Source organism: Myxocyprinus asiaticus, chromosome 44, assembly GCF_019703515.2.
Source record: "Myxocyprinus asiaticus isolate MX2 ecotype Aquarium Trade chromosome 44, UBuf_Myxa_2, whole genome shotgun sequence".
Taxonomy (NCBI): Eukaryota; Metazoa; Chordata; class Actinopteri; order Cypriniformes; family Catostomidae; genus Myxocyprinus; species Myxocyprinus asiaticus.
The window spans coordinates 10,805,630-10,821,523 of NC_059387.1; the positions used below are offsets into that span (position 1 = coordinate 10,805,630).

Consider the following 15,894-nt stretch of genomic DNA (forward strand, 5'->3'; position numbering starts at 1 on the left):
AGTTCATAAATATCTCATTCCCAATCTTGTGTTTACATCAGCTCATGATCAATGACTAAAGTCCACCCCAAAGAGAGAACACTTTGACCCTACGGAACACACCACATAACACACACCTGTTTATATCTTCAGGAGTTTTGGCAAGGGAAGCGTTTGGACACATTTCAGCTCAGATATCCTACTGTACACACTCATGATAATGAGTGACATTAAGATATGGATGGCTCGCATTTAATGAGGTGTTTTCGAGATGTACCACCTTGTGCCTTGTAGATGCGAAACGAAAGGCGGTGAGAGCTACAAAGCAACAGTTGTGTGTGTGCCTGAGTTCGCTTGTTACAAACAACCCCAGATCTGCCATGACGACCCATATGTTGCCATAACAGCCTCTCTCGCACCCATACACTAAATCTCAGGACAGATGTGAGCTAATCACAACATCTAACTCTTAATTACTTTAACACCCAGTGCTCCATCGACAAAGAGCGTACAAACTAATTTTCTTTTCTTTTTCTCTCAGGCACAAATGCACAATGTGTGCACACTTACATCAGCATACTGTCATCATGGCAAACAAATACAAATGTATTATATTTCTCTCTGCTACTCTTGAAAACGCACATGCAAACAAATAGAATAGCATTCTGTACTAATTAGCTTTGAGCCCGGAAAGTCACAAAGAGGGATTTGATCTCTCTCTTTGTTGTTTTATCAAAGCTCATTGGGGATTTTTTTTTTTTTTTTCATCCCTCTTGCTAATATTTTGATAAAATGTTCTCTCTCCTCTTGCACTTTTATTACTCTGGTATCTGACTTATGTGTTTTTTGGGCAGTCATGTGACTGTGTGTCTCAAATAGGCCTGCATTGAATGATACCATGTGAAACATCATGAGATTCAGGCTGTTTTGTTTAGCATTCTAACATACTACTCGTATTATTTATGCAGTAAATAGTCACTATGTCTGAATATGCATACTATGTAGTATGCCAAAAGCATGACACTGGATGTCCAAATCGTCAGTATTCGTAAAACAGAAATCCTGAAGTATGTATCCAATGGACCCTTTACTATCTCAAAATGCCATTGGAGTCATCACATTAATCGTTCACCCAAAAATGAAAATTCTCTCATCATTCACTCACCCTTATGCAATCCCAGATCTGTATGACTTTCTTCTGCAGAACATAAATGAAGATTTTTAGAAGAATATCTCAGCTCTGTAGGTCCATACAATGCAAGTGAATGGTGACCAGAACTCAGAAGGTTCAAAAGACACAAAGGCAGCATAAAAGTAATCCATATGACTCCAGTGATTAAATCCATGTCTTCAAAAGCGAAATGATAGGTGTGGGTGAAATCTCCACCTTTGACCAGCCCCAACCAGTAGGGGGCTGAATATGAAAGTAAAAGTCACTTCTACACCAGAATGTGAAAGTGAAAGTGTAGATTTGCAGTAATAAAAGGACTTAAATATTAATCTGTTTCTCACCCACACTTATCACATCGCTTCAGAAGATATGGATTTTACCACTGGAGTTGTATTGAATACCTTTATTTTGCCTTTGTCTCTTTTGGACCTTCAAAGTTCTGGTCACTATTCACTTGCATTGTATGGACCAACAGAGCTGAGATATACTTCTAAAAATATTTGTTTGTATTTTACAGAAGAAAGAAAGTCATGGGCATCTGGGATGTCATGCGAGTGAGTAAATGATGAGACCATTTTCATTTTTGGGTGAACTACTCCTTTGAAATGCTGAATTTAAAAAAAAAAAAAAAAAGAGTTCAGAGTTCAACTGTTCAACTGTAAGTGTTATGCTGTATATACCAAGAGAGCTGTTCCTTGTGGTTAAATTGCACTTGTATAACAAAACCAGAGTAGATTTTTTTACACTTGTTTGCCCACATTCCCGGATGAAATATATCCAGGAATGTATTCATACTACTCACCTGAATATCTAAAGAACATTCTTTTTTTTAATGTCTGAGAAGTACTTTTTAATCAAATGCAGTGCATGCTGTGACAGTACTCGAATCTGAACACAGCTAGTGTGTATACTGTGCCAGTATGCTAAATTTGTTTCATGCATGGAATACCCGACTAATACATTTGCCAGCATGTGTATGCAACCAGAGTTTTTGTGACTCATTATTGGATCGGACTGCCAAGTGTTAAGTCATTTTTACACAATATGTATTTAAAATTGCTAAATAAATGCATTTATTTCTGATATTCTATTAATAAACATGCAATGTGATGAGGTTATGTGATAACAATGTAGCATACAACTGTTTAGAATGTTTACCTTTGCATAATGCATACTGTTTCACATACTATTTATAAAAGTAATTGTCAGTATGAAGTATGCAGGGTAGTATACAGTAAGTAATAACTAAGATAGTGTCTTGTTAGAGGGGGCAAAAAAAGGGTTTTAATAATGTATTCAATGTAGCCTGTTCTGTTTCCTGTTAACACCATAGTGGACCATTTATTGTGTAATGAAGTAAAGGTGGAAGAAATTCTGAACAGGTTTAACTAGAAGTTTAGGCATGTAGTATACACAGTCATGGTCACAGTTAGACACACACAGACTTAACCACAATGTCAAACTGAATAATGCACTCAGTCATACACCTTCTACTAACAATGACCATGTTCAAGTTAATGCAAGTTTTGAGTGCAAGGTAATTTGTCTCTTGTCTCTGAAAGTGAAATACTGCATGAAGCAATAAAATCACAGCCAATTAGAAGGTAATGTATGAAGGTAAAATAGTGCCTAAATGAATTGCATGTACACAGAACATTTTGTAAAGGTGTAAATCAAGTTGCAAGTGTAAGAAAAATATTAGCAATATTTTAATGCTTTGCATAAGTGTAATTCATGTTTTTTTAATCTGTAATTGCGTATAAACACAAAGTAAATTTCTTACTTCCTTTTTTTTTCTTCATGCTTACACTTTTGAGACAATGAGATTTCACAGTGGTTGGAGCTACCCAGTGTGAGGTAATGAAAGTAGAAACAAAACACAGACAAAATGTGTTATTGAGCAAAATTGTATCATGGCTGGTTAGGACAAAACCTTAGAGTTAAAAAAAAAAAAAAATATATATATATATATATATATATATATATATATATATATATATATATATATTGTTATTATTATTATTATATCTTTTTTATATATATAAGTCAAAGCTAGTCTCAATCTGATTAGGGCACAGCATTAATTCAAACAGAGAAACACAGAATGACATCTTACAGCACATTATGGGTTTTGAAAGTAATCGGGGTTTTTATTTAAGTGTAACTGTGCCTACAACAATCTTAGTCTAGACCAGTATTTTTTTAAAACATTGACCTTACAGGTTTTCAGCTTGAAGTAAACCACCTTGTCATAGACAAAACACACACCGAGCCGTGTGGCCCACTTATCATCCCTAGGCCACTGCACTAAATTAGTTTTAGCCTTGTACTCCAGGGAGCAGGTTGGACTAGACCTCTTCCTCAATGTGCTCATTATCCCATTCAAACATAGATATCACTCTCGCAAATTTGATTTAGCCATTATAGGCACAGTGCCGGAGGCGTCGTCCTCCTATTGAGTTTCCGTAACTTGTCATAGCATGGAGCAGGCTTCTTACTGGAAGCAAGGTGACATCAGTTTTCGAGTAGATGGCAGGTGGACTGGACCCTCACCAGCATCAGATACCCCTCTTCATACCCCACAATGCGAAAAATTAACTTGTAACAGCAAGGTTTGATTTAGACTCAATGACCCAAAATGTAGAAGACAGACAGAAATTAAAATTCAAACACGCACAATGCACACACACAAAAGACCTGTTCCAAAACCTACAGTAGTGAGCTGCCTCGCTGATTACAGCCTAAATACTGTAGGCAGCTGCTTCCCAAGGTGCAATCCTAACCTTTATGGAACCTTATAAGTGATTGATTTGGAATGCTCTCCACTATGGCTGCACAAATTATCTAATAAATAATTTTTATTACATTTTGAAAAATGTCAAATGCAGCATTACAAGTCTACTAGTTTTTGAGCATTGTAGATAATCACAGACAAATAATGTATGTATCTCATTTTCATTATTTATTTACAGTTTATGTATAACAGAAAAAGTGTAACAGAAATAATGTAATTCAGGAACACAGCTATCAGCTTGTTTTTGATGTGTAGCCTACACAAAAAAGAAAAAGAAAACATATATTTAGATTTTTCGTTTTATTTATTTTTTTATATAATTTTTTATATTTAGAATTATTGCAATTGCAATATCAAGTGAAATAATTGAAAATAATTATTTTTGTCATAACCATGCAGTCCTGCTCTACATTGGCACCATTCTAATCACACTCAGCATGGGAAACTCAACTTGCAATGGATTTTGGAACAGAACAAAATATGAAAATATGCTGATGTTGAAAGGTTTCCCATCACTGCCAGACTATTAATGTGACTTACAAATGCACACAATTCTGGCACAGTGAATTGGATATCCTCAAGAGAGAGAGACAGTCAATGGCATTGTAATTGTATTAGACTGTGACCGAGAGAAAATGCTCATTGTCCGTAAATTAGATTGTGCTTATGAGAATGTGTGGAAACATTCAGTCTCCCTGGGAAAATCCTACAACTTTCCTTGGCCTCGATACAGCAGTTGTCAATCAAAGACCTGACAGATAGATGTCTGGGGTCAAAAGTCAAATCTAACCTGGGGTGTTGAGGAGTTTGGATGGCTAAACTGGTCCAAGGTTGGTAGCATTGCAAGCCGCCCCCCGGTTTTTGCAACGGGAGCATCCCTCAAGTTCCAAAGCCCATCTGGATTTGATAAGATGGGTGGGTACCAATGGCAGAGGTCACCCTACAGGAGGCTTTCCACACCAGTCCATTACACTTATTCCACTACAACTCCATTCCCGAGGATCCACTTTCCCCCAACACACAGCACACACAACCACACATGTGGCCTTTTAGGCACAAAAAGCTCTTTCAGTTCAGCCCACCAGGACTGGCCTTTGAAAGCCCCTACACAGAGAATGTGAAAGAGTTTGAGGGAAGGCAGAAAGAGGTGGTTGGCGGAAGATCAGAGTGGCCAGTTCGTCCTGCCGTTTAAGAAATGGCTTGTGAGAAATCACTCCCTTCTTCTTGGGAAGGTTCCCCAATGGCTGTTTTCAGGAGCCCATGCATTGACAACCCTGCATTCTCTTCCTGTTTCACTTCAGCAAAAAGGGGCCACAACCTCAAGTGCAAACCATTTGAAATGTATTCAAAAATGGAATTGAATGAACAGGGCCTCAGTCCTCTTTTTTCCTTTCCATTTAGGGGATTCCACTGGTAGTGAAGGACTTCCAGAATAAATTAAATAAAACAGATTTAGCAAAAGTTTAGAAGCTCATGATGCCAGTAGGGGTCCTGAGCTCAATGGAACTCAATGCACTAGAAAGTCTTAACTTCAACCAAAATGTCTTTCTTCTAAGTCACGGTGTCTCACATGTAAGTATGGGGCTTTCAGGGCTTTTAACAGAAGTTTAATAGATGTTGATGGTCTTAAAGCGATTTCTTTTAATAGAGATTTTAAGGACAGTATTAGGGGTCATTCACACCAAACACATAATTTTGCTGTTCACACAGGAGGCATTTTTTGCCCAATTGTTTTTCTATGTGAACATGCGCTATACGGATGTCTTTGACCATTGCAACAAGCGTATCATGCCATGACCAGAGCGTTTAAGACACATTATCATGTTTAAAGAAATTGTGTCTCAAGACACCTGTGTTATGGATGTGCATATTATTTGCTTTCTTTTAACACAAGAATGTGTTCTGTGTGAACAGCCCCTTAGTGTGCTGTCGCACTACATGCTTCTGAGTCAGTACGATGTAAGTACTTTTTTTTTTTGTTTTGTTTGTTTTTTGTTTTTTGGTGTGAAACCTGTTTTCCGATGAAACTGGCACCTGTAGTACGGTTCATATGGACTGGAGTGAAGTTCACAATTGATAGGAAAGCAAACTGCTCTAATTTGCAGAAGTGAACTGCTGTTGATTTTATGTTGAAGTATAATATGTTGTTCTGTGCATGTTAAGTTTTGGTAGTGAAACCAAAGGATCAAAATGTGAAACTTCACTTTTTACAGTGGTAAACAACTTTTGATAGTACTCGCAGTGGTACTTACATTGATGACACAAACTTACCACATTATGGAAACAAACAATACAATATTTAAAAAGATATTCATGTGTAGAAGGAAGGGGATGGAATCATAACTAGGGTCTGGACCAAGAGTAGACCAACTAGCCTTAGAGTACAGTCAACCCTAGTTAAAGCTATCCACTTAAAAATAAGTAAGAGTATTTTAGCAGAGTTCCTAAACATGAGACTGCATACACATCTAAGCCATAAATGATGTCTTGCATTTATAGGATTCAAGCTAAGACCAGGGAGCTTCGAGAACGACAGGCCAAAGAGAGAGACTATGCTGAGATCCAGGACATCAGCCGCACCTTCAGTTCTGATGAGGAGCACACCTATGCAGGGATTGGCTCTTTGGACTCTTCTGTGGATAGCAGTATGGATCTGAGCCAGAACCCTAGTCAAGAACAGCATCCCCAGAGCCCAAGAGACCAACCACTGCCCTTAGAGGCTCTCTACGCCCAGGTCAACAAGCTCAACAATGGACATCCACCCTCTGCAGACAGGTAAGCACCCTTACCTTCTTGTAGCTTTGATGTTGTCCAGTACTTTCAACCTTTGGAAACCACTGTGCTATGATGTAAAGGCTGTTTTATTTATTTAAATTGGTTGGAGCTTGGTTTTGAGTGTTTGTGAGGGTAGTAATTGTTAAGTAATGGTGGAAGTAAATGGACGAAAACATCCTTTGACTTGTTCTTGACTTGACTGATGACACTTCTGGGTATGTATTTATTATATAAGGTGAAGGGCACCATCACTTTTGAAGTTTATTTTTGCAAGAAATAGGAACATTCTCTGCAGATCTCTGACCACTACTAGAACAAGTTCTTCCTTGATTTTAGTTTTTTGTCTGAAAACTGGGTTTTAAAAATTAAAAGCTGCTTTCATCAACCTTTTGTAGTGTAACTCTTGAGTCAACATTACTGTGGAAGGAACAGACAAACAAACACTATAATGTGATTTCTCACCTGTGTCCCAGTGGCTGTCCTTATAGCACAAGTAAATCATCAAAAATTCTCTGGGTGGGAAAATTTAATAACAAGAGGCTTTATTATCACAAATCATGTCAAATCCACCAGCAATTTTTGTTTTGGCAATGTGTACATAATCACATCTGCGTGTTTCAGGGAGAGAGACGTCATCTCTACATTACCAAACTTCCCTTTAAAGACCACATGAAATGGTCAGAATGATTGCACTGTGAATTCGGCAGCAATAGGTCTAAAGTTTTGCTGCTAAAATCGGTGTGTGCTTACTGAATTTAGAATCACTGACCTGAGTGGTTGAAGCTGGAAGGGTTGTTGAATATATGGGTACATTAGAGCTCCAGTTTCTGGGTGAAATATCCACTGAGTGGCGCCAAAAGGGAGTGGTGACTGGCAGGTTTGGCTCAAATATGCTCACATTCAGAAAAAATGGAGTGAAAATGTGAAAATCCACTTTTGGTTTGCCAATCAAAAGGCTTTGAAGCCATTTCTCTCAATTACTTTGGGTCATTACATAGGGTTATGGATTGTTTTTTTTTTTTTTGTTTTTTTTCAGAATTTTTTATCATCTATGTTGATGATATACTGTATTATAGTGTGTATGATATAGACATTATACACTTGTAGGGCCATATTTTCTTCCCAAATTCCATTTGTTTTTGTTTTTTTGTTTTTTGAATTCTGTGTTTTAAAGTTTAATTATATTTTATCTTAAACAACTGTCTAATCAAATGAATTCATAGAACTTAAATCAGTTGAAAATAGAACAAATAATTTTCAATATAAAATTGCATTATTTTGTATCAAATGAAGTGCTTGCAGATCCTCACAGCACATTCCAAAACACAAATTTAGATTTTCTTTTTTTTTTTTTTGTCAAATACAGTGCTGGACAATTAAATCACAGTATTAATGAAAGCATTTATGAACATTTATTCATTACAACAGCACTCTTGCTTGTGGCATATTGCTGATATATAATGTGATTATGATTGCTATCTTATTATTATTAATACTTTTTTTTATTAATATTACATTGTATATGGGGCCTGGGTAGCTCAGTGGTAAAATACGCTGGCTACCATCCCTGGAGTTCGCTAGTTTGAATCTCAGGGCATGCTGAGTGATTCCAGCCAGGTCTCCTAAGCAACCAAATTGGCCCGGTTGCTAGGGAGGGTAGAGTCACATGGGGTAACCTCCTCGTGGTTGCTATAATGTGGTTCGTTCTCGGTGGGACGTGTGGTGAGTTGAGCGTGGTTGCCGCGGTGGATGGCGTGAAGCCTCCACACGCTATGTCTCCGTGGCAACGCGCTCAACAAGTCACATGATAAGATGCGTGGGTTGGCGGTCTCAGACGCGGAGGCAACTTGGATTTGTCCTCCACCACCCGGGCTGAGGCGAATCACTACGTGACCACGAGGACTTAAAAGCACATTGGGAATTGGGCATTCCAAATTGGGAGAAAAAGGGGAAAAAATAAAAAAATAAATAAAATATTACATTGTATATTACATTTTACTATACAGTAGTAACATATTATTTTCGCAATTTCTTCAATTTCAAACTTCTGGTTAAATTGAGCTTTTATTTTGGCAGCAAGCCAAATGAAGGTCTTTTAGTTTGTATGTTTTGTTGTATGACAACAGCTTCATACTTCCATCTAAGCAGTTTGCTATGTGGCTTTATGTGCTTATCAAACCGTCATTTAAATTTATAAATATATTGTGTGCAGAACAGTAAATGCTATGTGCTTAACAGTAGATGAGTGCTCCGCTGTTTGTCATCTATTACACACAGCGTGTGTGATGATTATTATGAGATATCAGTGAATGAACGGCCAGCTACACACATTCATTTTGCAGCGCGCATCACATAAAAACTGCACATTTATTTACATCTCAGCCTTTTGTGGTTTAATCATTGTACTTGGGCATATATTATTTTAATTGTGCATTCATACATTCATTTTATCCCAAAAATGCAAAAATTCTGTGACATTCAACGTTTTATAGTTAATTATGTTTTTTGACTGGATTCCGTGATTCCGTCTGTGTTTTCCACATCACGGAAATCATAGGATGCATGTAATTGACCAACATTTGTTGTTTTGAGCTGAGAGCATTTTAATGAGACACAGATCCAATATCATTCCAAAGTGCTGGTACCATTTTTGCCTCACTCGCTCACTGATTGGCTGCTCAAACATTATTGCTTCAAGTTGATGCATGCACATTAAATAATTAATTACCTCAATCACTAGATTACCTTGACGGTTATAAAAGTGTTAGTAGTTAGTTATGATGGAAGGCTAGCAAGTCTGTTTTCTAAACAGTAATTACTCTCTCTGGGTTTATTAGGGCAGCGGATAATTGCCTTGTCACCGGCAGTGAAGCAAAGGCAATGATTGACATATGTCACTCTGAGTGTGTGACCTTTCCCAGGGTGCAGTGGGAGGGGGATTATTAGGCTGCCAACTGCTGTTTTCCCAGCAGGAGCATAACCCCCCACCCAGCTGTTTTGAGATCCCCCGTCATTTGGCCGCAGTGTGAATATGACATGGTTGCACACCAACTCAATAATCTGGCTAGTCCGTGTACCGATATCTCTGGTGGCAGCAAAAGGGTAGCAGCCAATCCTGAGTGTCCTGCAGCGGTGGTGAATATATATTCTATAGGAGAACCCTAAACAAGCATATACTTTTCAGAATAACGATACGCTAGAGAAGCTGTTTTTCCCTTTTATATATTATCTGAGTTACCGAGTCTGGCCATTCCCTGTTGACCTCTCTCATCAACAAGACATTTCCATCAACAGAACTGCCCCTCACTGGATGTTTTTGTTTTTAGCACCATTCGGAGTAAATTCTAGAGAGAGTTGTGTGTGAAAATCCCAGGAGATAAAGAAATACTCAAACCAGCCCATTTGGCACCAACAATCATGCCACGGTCCAAATTTTTTTTCCCCATTCTGATGGTTGATGTGAACATTAACTGAAACTCCTGACCCGTATCTGCATGATTTTATGCACTGCCACACGATTGGCTGATTAGACAATTGCATGGAAGATTATTGGTGCCAGACGGGCTGGTTTGAGTATTTCTGTAACTGCTGATGAATTGGAAATACCAAAATACAGAGATTTGTTTTATTTTTATTTCATTTGTCAAATAAAAATCAATATCATCCGACGATGCTCAACACAACCACACATAAATGAAGGGGTGAGACTATACAAAATCCACAATGCAGAAAACACACACACGCATACACACACACTCACACAGGTTTGTTTGATTATGTTAGTGATCTCTCATAGACTTCCACTGATTTCATATCATGCTAATGATAATTTCTCTTTCCATACTCTTCCCCTAAACCTAACCCTAACATCCCACAAACGTGTGAACATCACTAGATTTGAAGATCAACATCATCTGACCCATTTAAGAGCTTTTGTTTTGTTTTTTACTGATGAGGACATTTGGCCCTCACAAGTGTAGACAAACATATACAGGTGCTGGTCATATAATTAGAATATCATCAAAAAGTTGATTTATTTCACTAATTCCATTCAAAAAGTGAAACTTGTATATTATATTCATTCATTACACACAGACTGATATATTTCAAATGTTTATTTCTTTTAATTTTGATGATTATAACTGAAAACTAAGGAAAATCCCAAATTCAGTATCTCAGAAAATTAGAATATTGTGAAAAGGTTCAATATTGAAGACACCTGGTGCCACACTCTAATCAGCTAATTAACTCAAAACACCTGCAAAGGCCTTTAAATGGTCTCTCAGTCTAGTTCTGTACGCTACACAATCATGGGGAAGACTGCTGACTTGACAGTTGTCCAAAAGACGACCATTGACACGTTGCACAAGGAGGGCAAGACACAAAAGGTCATTGCAAAAGAGGCTGGCTGTTCACAGAGCTCTGTGTCCAAGCACATTAATAGAGAGGCGAAGGAAAGCAAAAGATGTGGTAGAAAAAAGTGTACAAGCAATAGGGATAACCGCACCCTGGAGAGGATTGTGAAACAAAACCCATTCAAAAATGTGGGGGAGAACCACTACGCACAGACGTATGCAAGACATGGGTTTCAGCTGTCGCATTCCTTGTGTCAAGCCACTCTTGAACAACAGACAGCGTCTGAAGTGTCTCGCCTGGGCTAAAGACAAAAAGGACTGGACTGCTGCTGAGTGGTCCAAAGTTATGTTCTCTGATGAAAGTACATTTTGCATTTCCTTTGGAAATCAGGGTCCCAGAGTCTGGAGGAAGAGAGGAGAGGCACACAATCCACGTTGCTTGAGGTCCAGTGTAAAGTTTCCACATTCAGTGATGGTTTGGGGTGCCATGTCATCTGCTGGTGTTGGTCCACTGTGTTTTCTGAGGTCCAAGGTCAACGCAGCCGTATACCAGGAAGTTTTAGAGCACTTCATGCTTCCTGCTGCTGACCAACTTTATGGAGATGCAGATTTCATTTTCCAACAGGACTTGGCACCTGCACACAGTGCCAAAGCAACCAGTATCTGGTTTAAGGACCATGGTATCCCTGTTCTTAATTGGCCAGCAAACTCGCCTGACCTTAACCCCATAGAAAATCTATGGGGTATTGTGAAGAGGAAGATGCGATATGCCAGACCCAACAATGCAGAAGAGCTGAAGGCCACTATCAGAGCAACCTGGGCTCTCATAACACCTGAGCAGTGCCACAGACTGATCGACTCCATGCCACGCCGCATTGCTGCAGTAATTCAGGCAAAAGGAGCCCCAACTAAGTATTGAGTACTGTACATGCTCATACTTTTCATGTTCATACTTTTCAGTTGGCCAAGATTTCTAAAAATCCTTTCTTTGTATTGGTCTTAAGTAATATTCTAATTTTCTGAGATACTGAATTTGGGATTTTCCTTAGTTGTCAGTTGTAATCATCAAAATTAAAAGAAATAAACATTTGAAATATATCAGTCTGTGTGTAATGAATAAATATAATATACAAGTTTTACTTTTTGAATGGAATTAGTGAAATAAATAAACTTTTTGATGATATTCTAATTATATGACCAGCACCTGTATACATACCAAACATACCACACATGTCGAAGTCTGAGTCTGACCCCTGTGTGACAAAGTTTAAGCTGGCATTTTGATGTTTGAAATAAATGACAGGTAACAAAATAATAACTCTTGTCTTTTCTTTGTAACACAGTCAGATTTGACTGTGGCAGCATGGTCATGTTTGACAGCATAATGGACCATCATTGCAAAATCTGACACTTCAACACAAGTGGTTTAGAAAAAATGCTACAATTTGACAAATAATAGTTTATATATATATATATATATACCCAATGCGTAACTTGTGATAATACCTAGAAATTAATTTTGTTACAACTTTGGGTTATAGAGATCAGCCAGTGCATGGAGCACTGAAGCCATCTACTGGGCATAGTTGTTATTTCTTGCGATTGTTTTTATTTTATTCCAGCAGAGGTCACCAGAGACCCCCAATGCATGACAAATTGTGATGTTTTGACACTCTTTCAATTTACTGAAATTAAGGTTTTTATTGAAGTGAAGATAACATCAAATGTGCTTATTTTATATGAAAATGAAAGGTGATATTTAGTCATTTAAAGTGAAATAAGGTCTTAACACCATAAAATCCCCCCCCCTTTGACCCGTGAACACCACGAGTGCGACTCACAAACGAACACCACACAAGGGTTAATATTGTTAAATATCACTGTATAAAATGTAATTTTTTTTTCAAATGTTAATATTTGAATAATTTGTATTTTCTATATTATTAAATATAAAATATGCAACATTTACTCTCAATAAAATATATAAGTAACATATTTTATAAAACATAACTACATTAATATCAATAATAATAATTAAAAATAATTCACTCATCACTTTACCACTAATTGTGAGCCAGATCACTTAAGAAACCAATAAGCAACACCTCTTGAACTAATTCTTATTCATTTTTGTCAGTTTGATACAAGAGTCATGTTTGAGAAGCAGGGGACTTAATAGCATAAATATAAATTTGCTCTATTTACAGTAATATATTTTCTGTCTAGTAAAAACAATTGAGATAGTAATTGAAAGAGAAAATGTATTTGAGAGTATGCACTACGTATGGAAGAGATCTTATATATGTATGTCGTACTCTTACCCTCCTAAAGAAAAACACAAAGCAATTTGTTTCAGAAAACAAAGCAATAAATCTCAGTGCACCTTATCTGCTTGAGATCTGATTACATGCAAATCATCCTTCATATACTTTAAGTAGCGAGTTTAAAACTTCACACTGCTTTGCATATCACTTAGAAGGAAGCATTTGTGAAATACGTTGTAATATTTGTCGCCATACCTATGGAATAAATTGCATACTTTCATATGTTTTTGCTGTAATATATGTAAACACTATAATGCATTCAAATTCTAAACAGTTGCATCACTCCAATTGGAGAGGCCCGATTCCCCTCAGTGGGAAAACAATAAATCAAAACAAACCCAAAACAAACATTTGCATTTCTAAATGAAAGCTAGCTAATACAACTTCCATCGTGTCAGACTCCTGAAATAAACAGAACTGCGCACATCAACATTAGCTCATTAGAAGTAGGTGTGTGGGTTCTGCAGAGTTTGAGGTGACCTTTTTTATTTTTATTTATTTTTTTTATAAGTTTTCCCTGAGTCACTGAACAAAAGAGTTTTCTACCATATTTAAGTGCTTACAGAGGGAAACTTATTTTATCTATATGAAAATAACATTGGAAAGGAGGATTTCCTGTTTCTTAAAAGACCTTCATTTGGCTTGCTGCCAAAATAAAAGCTCAATTTAACCAGAAGTTTGAAATTGAAGAAATTGTGAAAAGAATATGTTACTACTGTATAGTAAAATGTAATATACAATGTAAAAAAAAAAGTTTTGTTCTTTTTTTTTTTTTTTTTTGATTTTTTCCTCTTTCTCCCAATTTGGAATGCCCAATTCCCAATGTGCTTTTAATTCCTGTTCAAAGGTCATACAGCAGGAAATGGATAAGGCTCAATGAAGGTCCATTTAATTTCTGTCACAGCCTGACAAATTGCCACATTTTGCAATGTAATGACGCACAAAATTGAGCCTGAGCATCTAGAAGCTCTGCGTTCACATACTTGCGTAGAGTATGTTTCGGTCTTAATACTACTCATATGGTTGTGTCAACAACAGTATGTATTAATATGTTCTATCAAGAACCAAATCTTTGTGACGTAGCACTTTTGTGCCAGTTAGAATTAACTGTCAACATCTCACAACTCAACACTCTTGACATGCACTCTGAGAGTTGTCGATTAGTTCTAAGTACAAGGCAATTTTGTGCAGTGGTGGTGGCAGTGCTTTGCCTCAAGCAGCATATTTCTAATGTGCCTGAGGGTAAGATCTCCAGCTTACGTTGCACAACCCCCCTCCTTTATTTGTGTTTACCCTGGATTTCACAATCATTGCTAGCATTACCAGTCACTCTATGGGACATTGCATAAAGTCTGGGAAAGTGTGTGATGGAGCGTGCATCTGCTGACTTCCATGTGACCCGCATGGTTTTTCATAACGGATGCTTGTTGCATGGAAAGAGAGTGAAAGAATGCATTGAGGGAACTTGTCTGTAATGTTCCAGCATGTTCAAATGAATATCAAATAAAAGTCCATTACACTGGCCTGGTCAAGGCTTCCAACATGCATTAGCTGTGCACAATAGACAAGCCATTGATTTATTGGTGTTAAAAAGTGAGGTGACGCCATGATTATGTTGGATGCTGTTAGTGCGTTTGATAGTGGAGTGTTGCATTTACAGTGATGTAAAACTGTTTTGCTGTCATTATATACAAGTCAAAAGTGAGTTTTGTGTGGAGGGCTTATAGACAAAATTCAATTAACCTATTAGAGGTCACAGTGTTTGCATCCATCCCATCTGCAGGCTGGTATTGTTAACATTTGCATTTTGTGTTTGCATGTGTGTGATTTCATCCACATTTTGTCCACACAGCACAACCCATGTCTATAAAAGCGATGAAAGCCTTTTAATTTTTCTTGTCTACTTGGCCAAAAATGTGTCCAAACTCTTCAAGAAGATGGCACTCATATCTCTAAAGACAAAACTCATTGGCAAAAAATGAATCTCACCATTGTACAGCTGAATAAATATGCTGAGACAATTACCAAATGTCTGGGTCCAGTACATCTACATTTAACAGTGTACCAATCGGAAGGTCAGAGTGGCAGTAAACCATGGCGAGTCCAGGCTTTTTCCCCCGTAAAAAGGTTTGTAAAATAGGGCATGGACTAGTGAACACACCCTCTCCCATTTTTACAGTCACTCCAAAGCAAGTCTCAATTACCCAGATGCCCTTCTTTTATTACTGCTGTTTCTTATTGACCCTCTTTGAATGAATCAATGAATTGCAGTTGGAACCCAGTCTAGTTGGATAACAGGAACTAGGATTTGAGAATGTGTTTTAAGAGGAATTGTGAAATGTTTTGGGCACCACTTTCCTTAAATCTCATGAAATAGGATATTGAATAATATAAAAAAAAGGACAAGACTTAATTTTATCCATTGGAAATTGATTTTATCATGAAAAGTTGTTGCTAAAATGGGCACATGTGAACTCCAGTTTCCTGGTGAAATGG

General features: G+C 37.4%; 1 protein-coding gene across 2 annotated transcripts in view; it reads left to right on the forward strand.

The window, feature by feature from the left end:
- The window catches only part of pard3aa (par-3 family cell polarity regulator alpha, a), a 689,440-nt gene that overhangs the window by 540,149 nt on the left and 133,397 nt on the right, over positions 1-15,894 (forward strand). For both annotated transcript variants that reach the window (XM_051687637.1, XM_051687638.1), the window contains one exon: positions 6,444-6,719. In XM_051687637.1, coding sequence (XP_051543597.1) covers positions 6,444-6,719 — 276 coding nt within the window. The remainder of the gene's footprint in view (positions 1-6,443; positions 6,720-15,894) is intronic.